This window comes from Pithys albifrons, chromosome 3, assembly GCF_047495875.1.
Source record: "Pithys albifrons albifrons isolate INPA30051 chromosome 3, PitAlb_v1, whole genome shotgun sequence".
In the NCBI taxonomy this organism is placed as follows: Eukaryota; Metazoa; Chordata; class Aves; order Passeriformes; family Thamnophilidae; genus Pithys; species Pithys albifrons.
Window position 1 is genome coordinate 51,627,963 of NC_092460.1, and position 20,290 is coordinate 51,648,252.

The 20,290-nt window shown below is 39.5% G+C and overlaps 1 protein-coding gene across 3 annotated transcripts in view; it reads right to left on the reverse strand.

The window, feature by feature from the left end:
- IFT56 (intraflagellar transport 56) overlaps positions 1–20,290 on the reverse strand; it is a 61,088-nt gene that overhangs the window by 20,748 nt on the left and 20,050 nt on the right. For 2 of the 3 annotated variants that reach the window (XM_071551922.1, XM_071551920.1), the window contains exons 8-14: positions 20,102–20,176; positions 18,824–18,926; positions 15,731–15,786; positions 14,080–14,133; positions 13,592–13,655; positions 4,153–4,241; positions 295–378 (exon numbers count right to left, since the gene is read on the reverse strand). In XM_071551922.1, coding sequence (XP_071408023.1) covers positions 295–378; positions 4,153–4,241; positions 13,592–13,655; positions 14,080–14,133; positions 15,731–15,786; positions 18,824–18,926; positions 20,102–20,176 — 525 coding nt within the window. The remainder of the gene's footprint in view (positions 1–294; positions 379–4,152; positions 4,242–13,591; positions 13,656–14,079; positions 14,134–15,730; positions 15,787–18,823; positions 18,927–20,101; positions 20,177–20,290) is intronic. The other variant, XR_011697470.1, reaches the window with a different exon arrangement.

Genomic DNA, 20,290 nt, shown 5'->3' on the forward strand with positions numbered 1-20,290 from the left:
GAGTAGGAAATCTCATTAAGGAGGCCATTTTTTGATCAGTTAGAGGTAGCAGCGCTCTTGTGATGCACCACAGGCAGCCTTACTTACTCCCCATGTACCTCAAACTACATGACTAGCAAGATAATCTTCTCTGATTAGTGTTCACTGAGAGTTTCAGCTCCTCTAAGAAGGGGAAGATGTGCTACACAACATGCTTATTCTCAACATGAAGATCTGGTGGGAGAAAATGAAGGACGGAGGGGAATATTGGGGAAATGCTTCCATTGCTGTTTCTTAAACAAAGTAAATACCTACCTCTTCGGCCTCTCTAAAATTACCCGTTGCAGCTTTGGCTTGGGCATAGTTGAAGTTAAAAGTATCATCATTGTAGAAGTAACTCTGAAAAATAAACCACATGGATAAAGCCGAAATAAATAAAGCAAAACCCCTCCTGCCTTCCATGATATAACACCATTAAAAATACACCACACACCCCCCAGTCTGAGTCAGACCATATAAAGACGATGGGAAGGAAAGAGAAAAAACCACATTAGGGACATACGGTATTTATAAACAGTGGGGAGAAAAATTATGGACTGGCTTTCCATCCTACATTCATGACTACAAACACAGCTGAAACATTCCACAATATTAACTGTGCGAGATCTGGAAAATGTTCTAAGCTCAAAATTGCAGTGGCAGCTTTTGTGGGTATAATTTTCACTTGGAACACGTGAAGACATGCTGTGCTGCCATCGTCTCTTTCACCTCCCAAACACTTACTTCACCACTAGGGTGGGTAAATAGGCAGTTGACTCCCTGAAGTCTTTAAGGAGATAAAAACTTGTTTTTCCAAGACTTGTCAAGGTTCATCAAGAGATCTTGTGGATCTGGTTATGTGACACACTGATTGCATGATGAAGGTGGAGCCACAGCCTGTACTGTGCTGCTATGGGGCTGCAGAAGGAAGCACACCCTGTAATACAACTGACTTAAGCAAGCTTGGCTTACAGGCACCCTTCTCTCTAGCTGAAGTGCAACACAAAGTTTCTCTCTCCCACAATACTAGACATGACACATCTGGTTTAGGACACATGAGGTTGATCTAGCTGTGAAAATGTAACTCTAGGTACAGTTTAGCCTGATGTTTGAGTTTGACCTGAAGAGCTAAGATTTTATCATGGTCAGAGGTCCAGATTGAAGTATAACTCAGGTGACCCTAAGTCAGCTGTGTTCTACATTCAGCACTGTTCCACACTGCTGTGCCAAAACAAATGGTAGAGGTAAGGCAGAACACATGCATGGATGGGATTGAGGATCCCTGCCCAGGACCAGTGCAGTGCTTATGAAAGGCCATGGGGAAAAAAGGAGAGTCCTTTATCCATTGTAGTGAGCGTAAGAAAAGCCTTCCTGGGTGCTTAACAGCAAGGTGTTGGGAAGCAAAGATGTTTTTCCTTACATAACATTTACAAAGGAAACAGAACTTGTGTATGAAGATCAAATTCTTCTTTTGTTCCCTCATTAAAGAGCAAGGAGGAGATAAAAAAGCACAGCTGGGACTGTACAAAAGATATGGGAAGCAAGGGGCAAATCCCTTTCCCAGCGGTGTCTTTTTCATGATGTAGGGACACTGAGGAGGCTCCTCCCTTCCCTGTCATAGGCAGTCAACAAGGTGTACTGATCCAGTCCACCCACCTACATCAAGGTAGTGCCTTGAAAGGAAAGGTGAGAGACTGCCACCATGTGCCAAATGTCTTAAGTTTCAGTACAATAGTCTATGTTAGGGTCCACAAATTGCCAAATATAGCAAGCTGTGTGACAGCATGAGGATGAACCAGCTGGGAAAATTTTAAGCTCAGTTTGTGAAGACATTTCAGTATCCTCAGGGTGAACTAATGGGTATCACCCTAGGAGGATTACAACACTTTACAGTATTCTTTCTCAATAGTAGTTTCAACTGAATCAGCACAAATCCCAGGTTAGGCAAAGCTGGTGAGCCAGATGTACTTTTACTGTGTGAATGGTTTCTTCTGTTCAAGTAGTCCCTGTTGTATTTTTTAATTAAAATGGAATAAAAACTCTGTCAGCAACCAAACTCAAAAGATGTGTCATTCTGTCGTGCCCGTATAAGTACTAGAGACCAGACCTACTGCAAAACCAAAAAACAGTAGAAATGAACAAATGCTGCTGATAGCAGCATTCAGAGCAGCCAGATGTTTTGGGTGTTGTGTTTTTTTGGCCACATTATAAGTACTGGACTTCATTCTTTTGTGGTCTTTTTAGAGGTCTTCAATCTTTTCATAAAACTGTCTCTGAGTGATGTCCATTTCAACGAGATACTCAGACACCCAACAGAACAATGAAGAATTCCCACTGAGGCTACAACTCAGCTGAGCCTAAATCAGGTTATTTTCTCAGTTGATCCCCAACAGTGTTATAATGTCACCCTCAGGGCAGCTGGCAAGACATATATAAGGTGTCCTCTGAGACATTCTCATGCCTAAAGCAGTTTTAACTGATCATGGATGAAGGTGGTGCTTCTTGAGAGATTATCATGCAAATAACCTTTACAGAGTTTATGCTCCACTTTAAGAGCTGCAGATTCTACTGAAGTTTATTCCTGTGAATGAAACACACAGATACCGGAGAAGCCACCAAAACCTTGCCTGTAACACGGTACAGGAAAAATTATTTGCATTCCTGTGAGCTGAAGAGAAAAGAAATTACTTAAGTAATGGCTCATACTAGCTAAAAAATTATGAGAATGATCGATTACTTCAAAAGGACCATGCAAGAAAAGTTGTAGTAGGCAGTAAACTTTTGTTCCATATACCTTGGAGGTGGTTTTTAATCACATTTAACTTTCACCTTTTCAGGTTAGAACTAGTTGTTTAAGAACTTCTTAAAAGAAATGGAAAGAGTTGAGTATATCTGTAGGGTGATTCATTGCACTGTAAGTGAAAGAAAAGCACAGTGAACTCTCTGGAAATTACCATCTATACCCACCGGCTGTAAACTGAGATCAGATGACCAGTTCTAATGAGAAATCTGACTTTTAGATGTTTCAAGTTGGGCAAAAAAATTCTCACTGTTAATTTCCTTTTCTTAAGTACACCTACACTCCAGTTTGGGGTGGCAGTGGTACGTCTCTTCATCCCACTACACTGGAGCCATTCCAGTGGCTGGAGCCATTCCAGTCAAAGGTCTCTTACCAGACAGTTTAAAAACATTACACCTTCATAATTTTTCATTCAACAGCTGCTTTTGGCACATTTACAAACACATTTTTCTTTAGATCTCACCCTCCTTAGGACATTGTCATTCTGCTCATCTTGTGTATCTGCCAAATAATTTTTTTTAAGCGTCTCATTCCTCTTCCTACCAAACATAGAGTCATTACAACTCAAGTTTCAAATCACTGGAAAAAGACTGCAATCATTTAACTCACAGTCACACTCCAGCCTCCCTCTTTCCTCACATCTGATTGTAACTGTGTATCTGCAAGTTATACCCATTTTATCCATTGAATACTGGTAATCTGATAATGATGCATGATGCTGACTTCAATCTTCTCTTTGAAAAATCTAACATTGTCTGCAGGTTACAACTCAGATAACTTCTGCAAAAATATTCCTGACTTACTGCTTTTGTAATATTGCCCTATTTTAGGCCTTCAATGACTGGTTTCTCTGTAAAATAGAAGTGTTATTATTTTCAGAGTCCTTCATGTCCTATCTTCATTACACACTCTTGTTCATTTAAATGTTGTCCCCAATTATTAACAAGTGACAATAATCTCCATCACTCATTTGACAAGTCTTAAGAAAACATTTGTGGTTTTTTTCCTCCATGCCGCCCACCCCATAAATATCTACAAATTTTTGCATTGTCTTCCTTTAATTATCTTCCTCATCTTCTGTGATGCCACAGAAAGCCTGACAATGGTTAAATTGCAAGTGTGATGATGCCATCATGCCCACCATGCTGCACAGTGCTGTTTTCTGAACTGCTTCTTTACGGTTTGATCCATTTGCTGTACTGATCATTATGTCCCACTGTCGTTCCCATGTTTTGTTTTTACTGTTGTTTCCGTATCTTCTCATGTTTCCATTGTCTCTCACATAGTTCAGTCTGTGCATTACAATACTACCAATACTAAATAATAATACTAACCTTGATTGAGTCGAGGTAAAATAGGACATTAGGAAACTGTCTAAGAAGAAAGAAGCAGGAGGACATGCACTGTCTCCCTGGAATGGTATCTAAAATTCAAAAAAGATACGCAAATTTGTAGAATTTAAAAACACACAGTAATGGAAATCACTGCCAAGACTGCTGGAAACTATGAAAGCAGATAGTTTCTAAAAATAGTGTAGCTTGCCTTTTCAGGCAAAGGACCATTCTAGAGGTTAAAAAAACTATTAGTTCATCTTGTCATCTTTCTCTACGGCATCCAATAACTGTTGCAAGACTTTATTCAACAGTAAACTCTACAGAGACAAATGGTTTAAGTAACAAGCCTTTTCCATGACACAATTTATGTAGCATAATCTTACCATGAATTATTCTTACTCTTAGGAAATGACACTTCATACAAACTTGAGCTTGTTATTCTAACCTCATTAGTCTTCTTTCTTTAAAATTATGCCTTTCAGTTATCCTGGACAAAGAAGCTCTACGTAGTTTAATTCTACTTCAAGTAAGAAAGTAAATTTGATACTCTGAAAATACCATTATAAAAAATAATTAATACAGGGACAATACTGAGTGATATCAGACAATATGGAAATTAATGTCCTTGCATTTGGGATTACCATATTGCTCACTAGTAAAGCCATAAATAAGTTAGACATATAGTTCAAATGAGGGCCACTAAACTTCGCTGCTATGTCATCACAAACTTTGCTGCAATTATAATATGCTGTCATCTACTCTGACAGTGCAAGCTGTGTTACTGAAAAACTATTCCAAAGCTCTTCAAAGATTCTGAAGTAAGCTTATGAGCACTCATTTTTCTTAGACCCAACTAGAAGAGATGGATGAACCCAAGTAGCAGCTGGAAAGGTCTAACAGCAAGTGATGTTAAATCACTACTATTTTACTACATCTAATGATCATTGGAGACCATCCTGCTCGGTGCAGTTTGGAAAGGTGGAGGGAGATAAGATCCTAAGGCTACCAATATCCCTGAAGCATCTGCTCCCCAATGTGTGTTACCATTAATCCATTCACACTAAAAATAACTTTCCTGTATATAGAAATTTCATGTTACTGACTCCATACATTCCACTGGAAAACTGTATATTCCCCTTTAAATAAGGAATGGTAGTAATTATTTATGGAAAGCCCTATATAAGATCCCAAAATACATTTCAAAGGGAAGTGGTCTCATTTTTTATCTTTTAGCACTAGAAGATACTGAGCTTGGGTATCTTGTCATTTCCATATAGAGACAATCAATCCTTATCTATATCTGAAAAACATCATTCAGTTCTCCAACTTCCAAAAATTATTTGGTTATTTATTAAGTGTTCAGTTGGGAGCAGAAACTGGCCCGTATATCTATCTGTCCTTTTTTACATGCATGCATACTTTTCATGACAAATATAAGCCTTTATAGGACAGTAACAGAAACAGTTTTGCAACAAAAATGAGTGAGAAACCACTGGGTAATGAGAACTGCAGGTAACTCAAAAATGCTCATTTTCTCTGACATTCAATTTTTGAAGTTCATAAACTCAAAACAATTTAAACAAAATTAAAAAAAATGCAAAACATGTGTGACACTCAGATAATATAGAAATACAATAATGTTTCCCCATTGTTCCTCTGTCAAAAACATCCTATCGAAAAATTTTGTCAGCAGTTTGCCAGAAAGCCAGAAAGCTCTTACATCCTGCCAGAGGCTCTCACCAGGCTTCCTGCTAAAGCCATAAAATTTCCTGCCATTGTGAGGTCTTCAAAACATCTGAATAAGCTACATGCCAAAACCCACATGCAAGCTTTTCTGAACACTATAAAACCTCGAAAAAGTCACCTTGTAAATTAGGGGAGGGGATGCGGAGAAAGGAGAGAGATAACCAATTACCATAGATGAGAATCTCTCTTCCTGCCTCCCTCCACCCCTCACCTTCTCAATCTCCTCTCTCCACCAACCAAGCTGCCTGCCATCACAGACTGGGGCTCTGCCAGCCTGAGGACAGCTGATATCTGCCGTGCCCCAACCGTGAGTTCTTTCTCTGCTAAATCAAGACATGGCCCTGCTGGGCTTGGGGTGGCTGTGACTGAGCTTCATGTGAGCGACAGCTCCACACAGCCTGACTGCTTTCCAGAGAATGGAACTTTTCTGTGGTAAGCTTTTCTTTGCTTCTAAGAGTAATCTTAGTGTCTTTGCAACCTGTTCTTATTTCTTCTCTCACTCTCTCTGCATCTTTTAGCAATTAATAAAAAAAATCAGTTTTTGAAATTAACAGATAACTTGTTTAGTTTTTAATCTGGGAAAATATTCAAATCTAAGCTCTTTCTCAATGTATGTAAGCAGATTGAAACAACATGCAAAGAAGACTTAAAACTAAGGATACACTTCTAGTAAAAATGAATCACAGTAACAAAATATAGAAACACAATTTTCCCATATATAATTACAGATTTCCTAAGTTTTAGTACTTGTGTCCATATTTTGGCAGAATATTTTATTATCCCAGCACACCATCCTCCATATACTCCTAGTGAAAGATTTCATTAAAAAAACAAAACAAGTAAAACATCTGAGTATGTCACACAGTTCAGCAATGAATACTACTAAGGAAAGAAAAGCTAGAGTTTTACAGTTCTAATTCACCTCATATGACTCATGCAGGAAGAGGAAAAAATTGTCATTTAAAAAAAATTGCTTATGGTCACCTAGGAGTATCTCAAAGAAAAGACTGCACAAAGTCCAGAAGAAATGTTTCATCCTCCCACCCAACATCAGACATGCCTGACTTGGTCCTAAAGGAAGTCTACTGAAAACTACATAGGTGCTCTTCTTCACTATGCTTGCAATGGTTTTGGGGTAGTTTGCAGGACTCACGTTAAGCATGAGAAGGACTGCACTTAATGGAAATATTAATTTACTTTTACTGATGTTTCTCTTGTCCCATTTCGTCCTCAACTTAACCTAGAAATCTGATCTGTTTAATTTCCCCATCAGTTGAGAGCCTGGTAGAAGAGCATGAAAACTAACTATAAAAATCTAGTTATATCCTCCGTAATGTCAGTTCTATTTCACATCATTAGGATTAAGAATTTTTATTAAGCTTAAAAAAAACCCAGTAGCCAAGCTACTGTTCTGGGTGTTATTTATTGCTTCTAGGGGATGAATATTTATTCCTACACTCTAAGTGCTTCCTGGATTGTTTTTAGTTTTTGTTTTGGGTGCCCCTACTCCTATTAAAGTTTATAACATTCATCATAAGAAGGAGTGTGTACCTTTACTGGAAAGGACTTTCATCTTAACTCAGTTTGCTCTATGTTCCTTGAACCTCCAAGTCAGAGATCCAATTTAAAAAAGCAAAGGCCTTAACTGATGACTCCAAATGTGTGTGCGTGTGGCTTGGCTTCGCAAACGCAGATTTGGGCAGGGCTCTCCCCACGTGGGTGTGCCCTTCCAGCCTGCACAGTGGATTTTAGGTGAGGCTCAGCGTGCGCAGAACTGGCCCCACTGTTTAAGTCCTGAGGTTCATCTGCCACGGCCGAGCGAGCTTGGACAGTGCCAGTGAAGTCCTCAGGACTAGAACCTACAGCACCCAGCATTTCCCAGGAGGTCCCCGTCAGATCTCGGAAGCTAAGCAGGGTCAGGCCCAGATTAGTACTCCAAATGACTTTACAAACAAATGATACTATACTTCCTAAACTGCATGTTGCTCCTTTTTTCTTAATGCTGTCATAGGATTTCCACAGTTAACAAAAGCAAGTCAGAAAAAATATTCCACATTTTCATTTTAACCCATTATTTTTTGATAATCCATATTATCAGACTGTTGTGACTGTTGTAGTGTAATCCCAACTGGCAACTAAGTACCACTCAGCTGTTTGTTCATGCCATCCCCACCCCCTAAAAATTAGTAAAACTTGTCAGCTCAGATAAGAACAGTTCGATAACTGAATTGAAATAACATATTATTATTAACAGCAATAGTAATAATGAAAAGGGGACAAAGAGAGAGAGGAGTAAAACTCAAGAGAAACAAGTGATGCACAATACAATGGCTCACCACCCACTGACCAATGCCCAGCCCACCCCTGAGCCACAATCATCCCCTCCCAGTCAACTCTCCCCAGTTTGGGTACTGGGCAGGATGTTCTATGGCATGGAATAACCCTTCAGCTCATTCAGATCAGCTGTCCTGGCCCTGCTCCCTCTCAACTTCTTGTGCAGCTCCTCACTGGCAGAGCAGGGGAAACTGAAAATTCCTTGACTTAAAGTAAACACGACTTAGCAACAATTAAAACACTGGTGTGTTATCAACATTATTTTCATACTAAATTCAAAATGCAGCACTATACCAGCCTCTAAAAAGGAAATTAACTCTATCTCAGGTAAAACCCAGACTAGGCCCAATTGCAAGTAAAGGATTTCCTCAGTCTAGCAAGCACCAACCTACTTCTGTAATATAACTCTGCAAAACAGCTAACTTGATAAAGATCTTAAATAGACAATCTAGTGACAGCAGCTCCTTGAAAGGACTGGCTGAGTGGGAAGTGCTGCAGCAGGACTTACATGCTTGAACCGCATGGACAGCTACTTAGGAAAAGCTCAAGCATACAAACAGCAAGAATTCTGTTCTTTGTTAAATCCAGCAAAAAGAAGGGAACAGATCAAGAGTGGCCACAAGTCTCCAACACAGTGGCTAATATGTTAACTTACCTAAGAACATAAAAATGATCGTATTGGATCCACAGTTTGTCTAGTTCAAAAGGTGAGTAAGAATGCATAGCTACAGAAAGAATAAATTCTGATTTCACATATAATACATACTGTGGCATGCAATGTCACTTCCTCTAAAGCTTCTCCAAGCTACCAACAATTTGCACTGAGGACTTCTAATTATCACTGAAAAATTCATGTTAAACAGCTAATGGACATTTTATCTACAAATTTCTTTTTACTTTCTTGTTCTCTCAAGATTCTCTATCAAATAAGTTGTGTTATGTGAAAAATAATTCATGCTGTTTAATTGTTTTGCATGATAGTTTATGTCAATGCTCCTTGGTTTTTGTAATGTACAGTAAATAACTCTTCTCTATTCCTCTTTGTCATTTATGATGCACATAATCAAACTCAGTCATCATTTTTCAGCCCATGTATACTCCTTTATTTAGTCTCTCCTTGTTCAGGAAGGTATCCCCTTTCTCTGATCATCCTTGCTGTCTTTATTGTACCCTTTCTTGTTCTACCAGGTGTTTTTAAGCAATGTAAGAACCAGAACTGCAGACAGTATTCAAGGAAAAGAATCACATCTGTATACAATGACACAGTAATTACTTTTGGTTTGTTCTCTCTTTCCGCAGGAATTCCCAATCTTCTCTTCAACTTTTTAAATAATTTTGCTAAATTTAATTTGCATGTAATTACCCAGTCTTCTATAGTCTTTCATATCTTTCATCATTTTGGAAGCTTTTGTTTTTACCACTATGGGTAATTTTGTACCATTGGCAAACCCAGTCATATCATTATTTGTATCCTACAGCTCACTGATTATGAATTCGAGCCCTTTCTTTAGAAAAACAAAAGGTTCTTTCAAGTGTTCAAATCAGGTGCATTTTATCCTTTTCACTGCTATTTCACTCTAAATTTTCTGTTAGAAATCAGGAAGGTTATTATGTAGCTTCTTGCAATCAGTATTGTGGAAATTTTTTGAGGTATTTGCCAACACACAGATTTTGAATTTGATTATACTCAGATGCCCACAGCAGAACTGGAGTTTCATCATTACATTTCAGACCAGGTTCTGTGTAATCTCTGTATGGCTTCAGAGTTACCTGTTCACCTGTGCCTTCTCTAAGAAAGATGGAACCAGCATTTAAAAGTTCATGCTGTTTATCATGCCATGTCATTGCATTCATTAGGTCAATATCAACAGCAGAGAAGCCTCCAACTATTATTTAATTATCTTTCTATATAAAAGCTCTAAACTCATCCAGGCTGGCTGGTGAATAATTTGGCCTCAGTATGGCAAGTTGCCTATCTAAACATATATTTTAAAACAGTATACAGTATTCAGTGATACAGAAAAGGTATTTATTTTGAGAGGTTTCTATAATGTTTAGAGCCATTTCTACACTGGCACCATCTACTTATAATTCCCATTGTACATGAAATCAGAACAATAGCCTACATTTTACCTTCCTCCTATCACATTAAAAAAATGATTTTAGGTTTTGATCTTCCTCTTCTAAAACCAGCTGTTCTACTTTATTAATCCTCTTTTAAAACATCTAGTATTTGTATAAAAACACATATTTGGGCTTTATGTGTTTGGGTTTTGTTATATCCTACCTAAATGGAAGTGGGCAAGATAGAGGACCCCAGCAACGACAGGCCTGCCAGTCTCACTTTAATGCCTGGTAAAGTCATGGAAAAGATTATTCTGGGAATCATTGAAAAACACCTGAAAGACAATGCAGTCACTCAACACAGCCAGCACGGCTTCATGAGAGGAAAGTTCTGCTTACAGAACCTCATTTCCTTTTATGACAAGGTAACCCACCTAGTTAATCAAGGGAAGCCAGTTGATGTAACCTTTTTGGATTTCAGCAAAGCTTTTGATACTGTCTCTCCCAGGATCCTGTTGGACAAAATGTCCAGCACACAGCTGGATAAACACACCACAGGGTGGGTACTCAATTATGGGTTGAGCACAGAGGGTAACAGTGGATGAGGTAACATCAGACTGGTGACCTGTCACTAGTGGGGTTCCACAGGGCTCCATCTTAGGCCAAGTGCTCTTCAACATCTTCCTAAATGACTTGGATGCAGGACTGGAAGGGACACTAAGCAAGGTTGCAGATGACACAAAACTGGGAGGAGCTGTTGACTCCCTCGAAGGCAGGGAGGCCCTGAAGAGAGACCTGAACAAATTAGGACTGAGAAATCACCAGCCATATGAAGTTCAACAATGGAAAGTGCTGTATTCTGTATCTGGGATGGGGCACCCCGGATGTATGGACAGACTGGGAAATGAGATCTGGAAAGCAGTGCCATGGAAAGGGACCTGGGGGCCCTGGTCGATGGGAAGCTGGATATGAGTCAGCAGCCCCTGGCAGCCAGGAGGACCAACCATGGGGGGCATCAGGCAAAGCACTGCCAGCTGGGAGAGAAAGGGGATTGTCCTGCTCTGCTCTGCACTGGGGCGGCCTCACCTTGAACATTGTGTGCAGCTGGGGGCACAGCAATCTAAGAAAGATACTAAGCTATTAGAGGGTGTCCAAAGGAGGGCAATGAAGATGGTGTAAGGCCTTGAAGGAAAGCCATATGAGGAGTGGCTGAAGGCACTTGGTCTGTTCAGCCTGGAGAAGAGGAGACTGAGGGGAGACCTCATTGAAGTTACAACTTCCTTGTGAGGGGAAGGACAGGCACTGATCTCTTTTCTGTGGTGACCAGTGACAGGATCCAAGGGAATGGCCTGAAGTTGTGTCAGGGGAGGTTTAGGTTGGATATTAGAAAGAAGTTCTTCACCCAGAGGGTGGCTGGGCACTGGAACAGGCTCCCCAGGGAAGTGGTCACAGCACCAAGTCTGACAGAGTTCAAGAAGAATTTGGATGATATTCTCAGGCACATCATGTGACTCTTGGGGATGGTTCTGTGCAGGCCTAAGAGTTGGACTTGATGATCCTTGTGGGTTCCTTCCAACTCCGCATATTCTGTGATTCTGTTTGCTTCTTCTATTTCCAGTCTACAGTATGTTGATCTCCACTGGTCCTTCATTTCAGGATAAAAAAACACCCCCTCACACTCTTTTGCCTTTAAAGGAGATACCTTGAACTGTGTGCTTGTCTGTATAGCAGTTTTCACCCATAAGTTTTTAAGAAGATGACAAAGCATTTTTACATGAAAGTACCAAGAGGATAAGATGCTCGTGTACTGATGTTTCTTTTTGCTGCTAATTGGAACCAATCCTTCCCATAGGCTTATTTTTTTCAATTAATCCACCTTCCTAATTGTACTACATTTCTGTTGCCATTTTCCTCTCCCTCAACCTTAGCAAGGTTGAAGTCTCAGCTTTTCTATCTTATTTTGCATATGGGTTTTAAAATATTTCACAGTGAAATTCAGACTTTTGTCTTCCTAACAATTTAAATATTGGTTTTGGGCTATATCTTTACTATAAATCCTTTCAGGATATCTTTTCTCAGACTATCTCTGTATTATTTTTATCCATGTGTGCTATGGTCACTGATTACACCTGCATGACTGTTACAGGCATTAAGTCTACCACCACTATCAGTCACATTGTGATTTTACTGGCATCACAAACCTAGTTAACTATATTCCCACTAATCTAGTCCTTCACTACTATAGCTCATATTGCTCCTTCCTGTTATCTGGGATCCCAACTCCAAAGGGACAGCCTCAATGCAAAAGGAGTGAGTCAGGGACATCTCAACTATGGAAACCCTTCCAGTGTTCCAACATGAAGCTCTCTGCTGCATGACCTCAGCAGTACCAGGGCTGCAAGGTGAACAGAACAGAACGGCTCAACAGTGTTTCTGAAAGTTTCATCAGTGCTGCTGCTCTCTTGAGCTCCTTCTCGTTAGTCACCATGGACACAGGAGACAGCATTCTGTCTCTGAGGACCATGAGCTATCTGCACCATAAACATGCACAAGACACCCACCTAAACTAACAGTTTAGGTGACAATGCCTACAAAGGAAACTGGGAAGCCCTATTTCATCTGAATTTCTGTGTTATAACTACTGGCTATTTTTATTTGGGATTTTTGGCTTTGACAAAGGGAAGGGAAGATAAGGTCTTGGTTTGGTCTATTATTGAATTAAAAGGAAATATTGAAAATATGGTGATATTTTTTGGTTGGATTTTATCATGCTTTTTTTCTGATTCAAACAAGGAGTTAGTCCTAGTTGCCTGTAGCCAAATTCCTCTTTACGTTTTTGTCACCCTCAGTTGCAGTGCGTACTCCATGCTAGGACTCTCTGTAGTTGATAAGCTTTCACTAGTGGTCCTAGATTTGTACCTGAGAGTCTCTGTACCTGTGAGGTTTCAGCCACACGTTTCATCTAATTAATCAGGCTGTTGTCTTCTGTTTCTATACTGGGGATTATTAGTCAAAAGGAAGCTGCCACAGACTATCAGTGAAGACTTGCAGTTTGATGTGTAGTCTCTTTTCCAGCCAAAGTCATACAGTAAGGTTTGGAATCAATTGAGCCTTCTAATTTAAACTTGCAAATTTGTTTTAGACTATAATTTAGACTTCCTGATATTCATTCTATAGGAACAAAATGCCTAGCAATAGTCCTGCTTACAATTAGCAGACAGACAAAGATATGATATTATATATTTGGATATTTTAAGGTGGTTTACATAATGGAGAAAGAATAGTTCAAACATACTACATTCGCTGGCTGATTCCCCCACCAACTGGAAGAACTGCTGAGCAATTTTCAGATGATCTCTCTGGAAGAGGAAAGAAAAAAATAAATACAAGATGAAGTCCAGAGTTGATGCTACAATACACAAAGAAAATATACTCTGAGGAACAGATGAGGAGCAACTAATAGACAAACCAAGGCTGAGGGAAAAACAGAAAAGGCAAATGTACCACTATGTGTCCACTTACACAAGAACGCTGTAGAAAGCAAACAGGTTTTTTGGAAACAGGATAGAGAAGCCAAATTCAGCTTAATTTTGTGTCAAGACCAGCAATGGAAGTTCGCATTTCACTCATTCTGGACTGACCGCTGTGTGGAAGGAGGTTGAGACTCAGAGACCCTACAGTCTAAATGTGAAATGACTGCCTTGTTCAGTCCAATCCAGTCCCTACAGATCTGTTCTCATTCTGTTGTTGGAGAACCTGAAGAACTTCAAGGGCTTCACTTACTGAGCCAACTTCTTGTCCAAGTGCTGCATTTACCACTCCTTTGAGGATGTACTCCTGAAAAAAATTGTAAAAAGGATCAGAGAAGACAAGGTGAAGATTTCAGAAGACACATAAAAGCCTACATGTACATTATTTTCTTCATAAATTCAACTGTATCCCAACTCAGTTTAGTAGGTAGCTGGTTACTATGATGATGCTTAATTACAGTAGTACTAATTTAGCCCCCCAACATTCTACTTGCTAGGTAGTCACTTCTACTAAATACATGTGATGCACATGTATTGTTGTATGTGTTGTCTGATAAGTCTTATGGTCAAAGACAATGCAACAGAAGGAACATGGTAACATCCTTTCCTGCCCTCTTCACCATCATATGGCCAATAAGTACAATATTGTTATACTAAAGCACAGATCCCATTTCAAATATGCGCATTGGTTAACCACAACCACTGACATTCTTGCTGAGTAAGATTTTCTCAGCCTGTAACAGACTCTTTTGCCTTATCCAAATCTTAATGAGTTATAGCTATAAACTTGTTTTAATAGGTGCTCCTGATAAACCTGGACAGCCCTGTCACAGAGGTAAACAGAAAAAGAAAGAGACATCTACACAGACCAATGGAATGCAAGGAAATAATCTGAGAGTACTAGTGTACTAGAGACCATTTTAGCACACCAACTCTCTTACAGATGCCAAATTATTATCCTACGGGCATTGTGATGAAGAATTTGATAAATACTCAAGGAGGTTATACAAGTAGGTTTGCAAGTCTTAACAGGGAGTTCCTTACAAGTGTAAGCAAAAAAGGAAAAAAAAAAGCATAAAGACCTTCATTTCAAAATGAAAGAATTATTGGACATGTATATGGGGAAAACAGAGGCTAAGGGACCAATAGCTGCACAAAACTGTTCAAATACTGAAAAATTCAAGAAGTGTAAAGCAACATCAGAAGACCCTTCTCAGCACAAAATCACCAGATCTCTGTTCTTGAGGTTTTCCTTTTCCCTCCCTCCATCTAATTCCTCACACAGACTCATGAAAGATCCCTTTCATGCACAGCTATGTGACCTTTGGAAAATAAATTGCAAAGAGGAATAAATCAGAGACTAACACTGCTGGAACAGCCACAAAACAAAATTACAGCAGCAGCCAAGGGACACTGCAGTTTTCACTCATGGCAGCCAAAGTGTGATGGGATTAGAAAAAAACATTTATTTAAACTGTTTAATTTAACTTAGCTCATCTTTATTGAAATGGCTTCAGGACAAACCATATGAGTATCTGAGCTAGCAGATCTGAGGGATGGTAACCATCACCAGGGAAGAATGGACAAGTAGCTGTAGTTGGAAGAGGGTTTTTAGCTATGCACTAATGGTCAGCTCCCCAAAATCAAGGCTGCACACAAGAGAGCTGTATTATTAGTTGACCCTAGGTGGTACAGTAACAAACAGGTTAGGGACTCATTTATACACATATATGATACTTTATGCATGCACATTAAATCTATTGTTGATGAAGGGATGGAAAACACAGAAGTTTTAAGAGTGGGAATGGGGCAAGCCGTCCTCAGGATACCAGTTTTGTTGTGGCAGGTTTCATATCAATTTATAACCTCTGTCTTTACGTGCCATGACACCAGTTTCCAATTACCTGTGGAGCTGTAGGTTCCAGATCCTTAATCAGGTTATAAGCCTCCTGCACGTCATCTGAAATGCCAGACATCAGAATGCATGACAACTCACAGCACAGTGTATTAGAACAAGTCACTCATCCTCTACAACATCCCCCAATAGTTATAGACTAAGAAATAAACCATTTAGACAGGAGAAGAAAGGTAACTATAAATCATTGTGAATTTCTATCAGAATGGTGATGGTTTTCTAGAACTTAAATAACAAACATGGAGTGAGTAATAGCTTCTTTATTATTACAGTTTTCCTAGGAGAGACGATTTGGCCCCCTTGTTCATAGCCCAGTGCCTGTCTTCTCAATTGCACAAGGTCAAAATAATAAATCCATCATCTTCCTGTATTTTCTTTTCTCTTATTTATTTACCCCTCAAGGAGGATAGGGTAACATGATGCTGTAGGGAAACTTCCATCTTTTCCTTACCAATATTTCAGTACCTGTCCAGCAGCTCTTACCTGATCCTAATTCTAACAAGGAAAAAGCACTACTAGCATAGAAGTTTAGATGTGAAGTTTGAAATCAAACAATTTCCTTCCCACACATGAATTACATGAACTGAAAAGATCCTAAACTTTACCTAAACCAAAACAAGATGTTGGCACCATGGTTGAGTCTGTAAACCAAGTTAGTGAAGATGCTCTTTTACTAGGAAATTTTCTTAATACAGAATTATACCCGCTGCCCACAAAACAAGCCTTACCAAATAAGACTTTTATGCACTAGTACATACCATCCATTCAGCCACTTAAGGCAATATGCATTGGAGCTGCTAGGCTCCCAATAGTAATCAATTTTTTTAATAGAAATTGTTGGGTTTGGGGGTTTTTTGACATTTTTGTCTAGTTCAGACCACCAAAAAAAAAAAAAAAAGCAGCAGACCTTATTTTCATCAGTGTAGACCATCAACACAGAACTATGCTCTCAGGCTCCAAGAGAAGCCTCTAGCAAATCTCATGGGAGCAGATTATAGATGGGATACCAACAGGCCCCAAACCTTGCTAAAAGTCACTGCTCAGAAGAGTTGAAAAAAATGGGATGGATGTTTTTGCCTCAGTCATTTCAGTGCAGAGCATGTATTAACACAACCTTTATCAGAGACCTCTTAAATTTTGGAGAGACAGCTGTAGTCGTTAGAAGTACTGATTTCTCACATTCCTAACCAGTGCTGTTACCCTAGCAAGACTTAAAAATGGAAACTTAGCCAAACCAAGAAAGAGGTTTTAATCCTAATTTCCCTTGACCTTCTTTGTCGGTATTCAAGTAACTTGTATACCAAAGTGAAGTGCAGAACCTAACTAATGAAAAGTACTGCAAAGTTAACAGCAAAATGAGTAAACAAGACTGATTTTTAAGTGATGCACAAGATACACTTTGTTTCCATGTAAGTAGAAGTTGATTTGAAACATAGGTACTAATTTTAACAATATTATTGGGCAAGGTCATTGGTAGTAATACCAATATTACCTATAGTGAAATTGGCAACAATTATACCGGACAGAAAGGTGGCTACAAACAGCAAGCATAGATTTACTAATGCTAAAGTGCACTGACTAACCCAATGTTGTATGGTTGCAGGGATAAGGGGACAGCAATGGATGCTGTATACCTCCCTGACTTTAGCAAGGTCTTTGACACAGTCTCTCATACCAGCTTGAAAGAGAGAATTGGCTAAGTAAGCCTATAAAAAACTGGCTAGACTACCAAGTGACAAAATCCATCATGTGGATCATTACTAATGGAATCCCCCAGGGACTGCCACTGTTGAATGTCTTATTAGTATTAATGATCCAGATGATAGGACAGAGTACTCTCAGCAAGTCTGAAAATGATAAAAGATTGTGAAGAAAGCTCCCAGCTATGGAAAAGCAGCTCAGCAGGCTGAAAAAATGGGCTGAAAGAAAGAAATCTCCTAAGTGGAGGCAAAATGCAAGTCCTGCATCTTGCTGGGTTAGAAACACGCCTGAGGAACAAGTCAGGTAGGGAGCTGACTGGCTAAAAGACAACCTGGCAGACAGTACAGCCTCGCAGCAAAGGAAGCCAACTGTACACTGGGTCACAGTAGCATGAATGTAGCCATCAGGGCAAGGGAAGGAATTCTCTATTTGACACTTGTGAGATTGCACCTGGAGTGTTATGTCCAGTTTTGGGATCTGTCAATCAAGACAGACATTCAAATACTGGAGTGAGCCCATGCAAGGGCTCCCAAGGCAGGAAGTGGGCTGAGGAGAAACTGAGAGAACTGCATTTGCTTAGCAAAAAGAGAAGGCTCAAGTGAGACCTTATCACTGACTCCAACTAACCAATGGGAGGGTACAGACAAGATGGGAGACAGGTTCCACAGAGTGCGATGAAAGGCAGCAGACACAAGGCAGAACAGAGGAAGTTCTGACTAGATGCTTGTCTGGACAAGGCTCTAAGCAACATGACCTAACTGCACCTGGCTTGAGTCACACAGCCAATCAACCCACTGTTGAATAAAAGAACACAATGGGAGAACAGGAATGGCTCTGAAAACCCCATAAAATTCGAAGAAGCTGGCAAGTGAAGGTGAAATACTAGTGGAAAATCCTTTCCAGGTGATTCTGGCTATCCACTTGCATTCTTTAGGAGTTGGAAAGTAGATTTTTAATGCAATGTCTTGTTTACAAACCGTAGCCTTGCTCACAGTCCCTTTGGCTCAGATCCTGTTTGTGCTGTATTTACAGAAATGGTTGTCCTTGCCTTCTCAGCACATATGCCTACCCTTCTCACGCATTCAGGCAGAGGAGAGGTCATCTCACCAGAAACACATAAACACCACCATGCCCAAAGCCGTCTCCTGCAACCCAAGAACCCTCAATACTCTGGGGAAGTAGGTTTATTTGACTGCATGCAGTTAAAGCCCCTCTCTGCAAGCCATGGGAACTCTTACTTTACTATTTTCCAGAGGAACAGAAAATGAAATACATTACACTTTCCTGCAATGAAAAAAGTATTTCATTGAATACTCAGTTGAGATAAGATGAATGAATGTCATCCCTGAAGTATGAAAAAGCCAGAGGAAGGTGTAGTTACCTTGCCGGAGATAGTAAATCACAAGATTCAGTCTTGCCTCAGGAATAACATCAACCAGAGGAGGCAGGACCTGCAAAGCCCCTTCTCCTCCTCGGAAAACCACCTGCAGAGAAAAGCAGCATAATGATAACCATATATCAAAATCTTTTCTACAATACCTTAATTCAAGGAAATTAATTCTTAAATTCCTATATTAACAGTAGGAAAAGGTCAGTGGCTTTGGCATTAGCATAATCCCTGCTTTAATATAGCTATAGAATAACCAAGTGTGACAACCTTTATTCTGAAGAATATAAAGTATTTGATCCATCAGTAAAGATTAATTTATTTCAGCTTTTAGCAGCTCAAAACAGTGATACATTATACACCAAAGATGTAAAAGAATAATTTTGTCTGAGACAAGAGTGAAGGGACCACAAAGAAAATTACAATTTGCTTATGATGCTTTCAATGCAAAAATTAGACTAATGACTCTGCATTTATTTAGAAAGATTCTAAAATGATCATAAGCAGTTGATTATACTTCAATTTCACATGACAGTTCCTCCAACAAAATCTAGCCTGCTTATTCAATAAACCACTGGCAAAAAGATCAACACACAAAATAAACAATGTTAACCTACAAATGTCCAGTTTGAAAACAGTTTTAACTCTGGGGGAAGTGTTAGCTTGTTATGAAAAATCACAAGGCAAGCAACTGCCCATCATTAAATACGAGCAATCTACTGCTACCAGTTGTTCATCAAAGTAATAATACCACTGAAGGGGAAAATAACTGGTGATTAGTGACTCTTTTACTGCAGATCACACAAGTATTTTGGCTTTTATCAGTAGCTTTTTCCCTAGAGCTCCTTGTTTAGTACTTCTCAGATGGAGGCCATTTTCACTGGTTATCTTAATTCCACTCACGTTTTTGTGATCCTAAACGAAGAGTTCAGGGTCATACATTCTGACTTGTTTCTACAGTGTCCTTATTGACTGGGCTCTACAAAGTATTTTGCAAAGGCATTCTTACACAACAGACATTATTCTAATACGCCTTCAGGTCTATAAACAACAGCATTACTATTTTTCTTGACTGCCTCAAACTGTCAGAGAAAAAATTAATACACTTGATGGCACACTCATTACACAGGTAGGATTCTTTGAATGGGACTTACATGGCAGCAAAGATTCAATTAGGTCTGCAATTACCAAAATATTCCATTTTATGAACCATCAGGAAAAGCTCTACAAATGAGTGCTGTTCATATTAAATCCCAGAAATGCATTACTTACCAGATTGTGCTTAATGAGCTCCTTGCCAAACTCAAAAGACGATGAGGCACTGTCCGTCAAGTTCTTGAGCTCTGCCTGGAATTACACACATTCCAAAATTTTAACACAAAACCAAAAAAGCCCTGAAGTAGAAGTGGAGCTTCAACTGAGCTCCAAAGCTGACAGAATATCTCCATCAGTGCTGGGGCA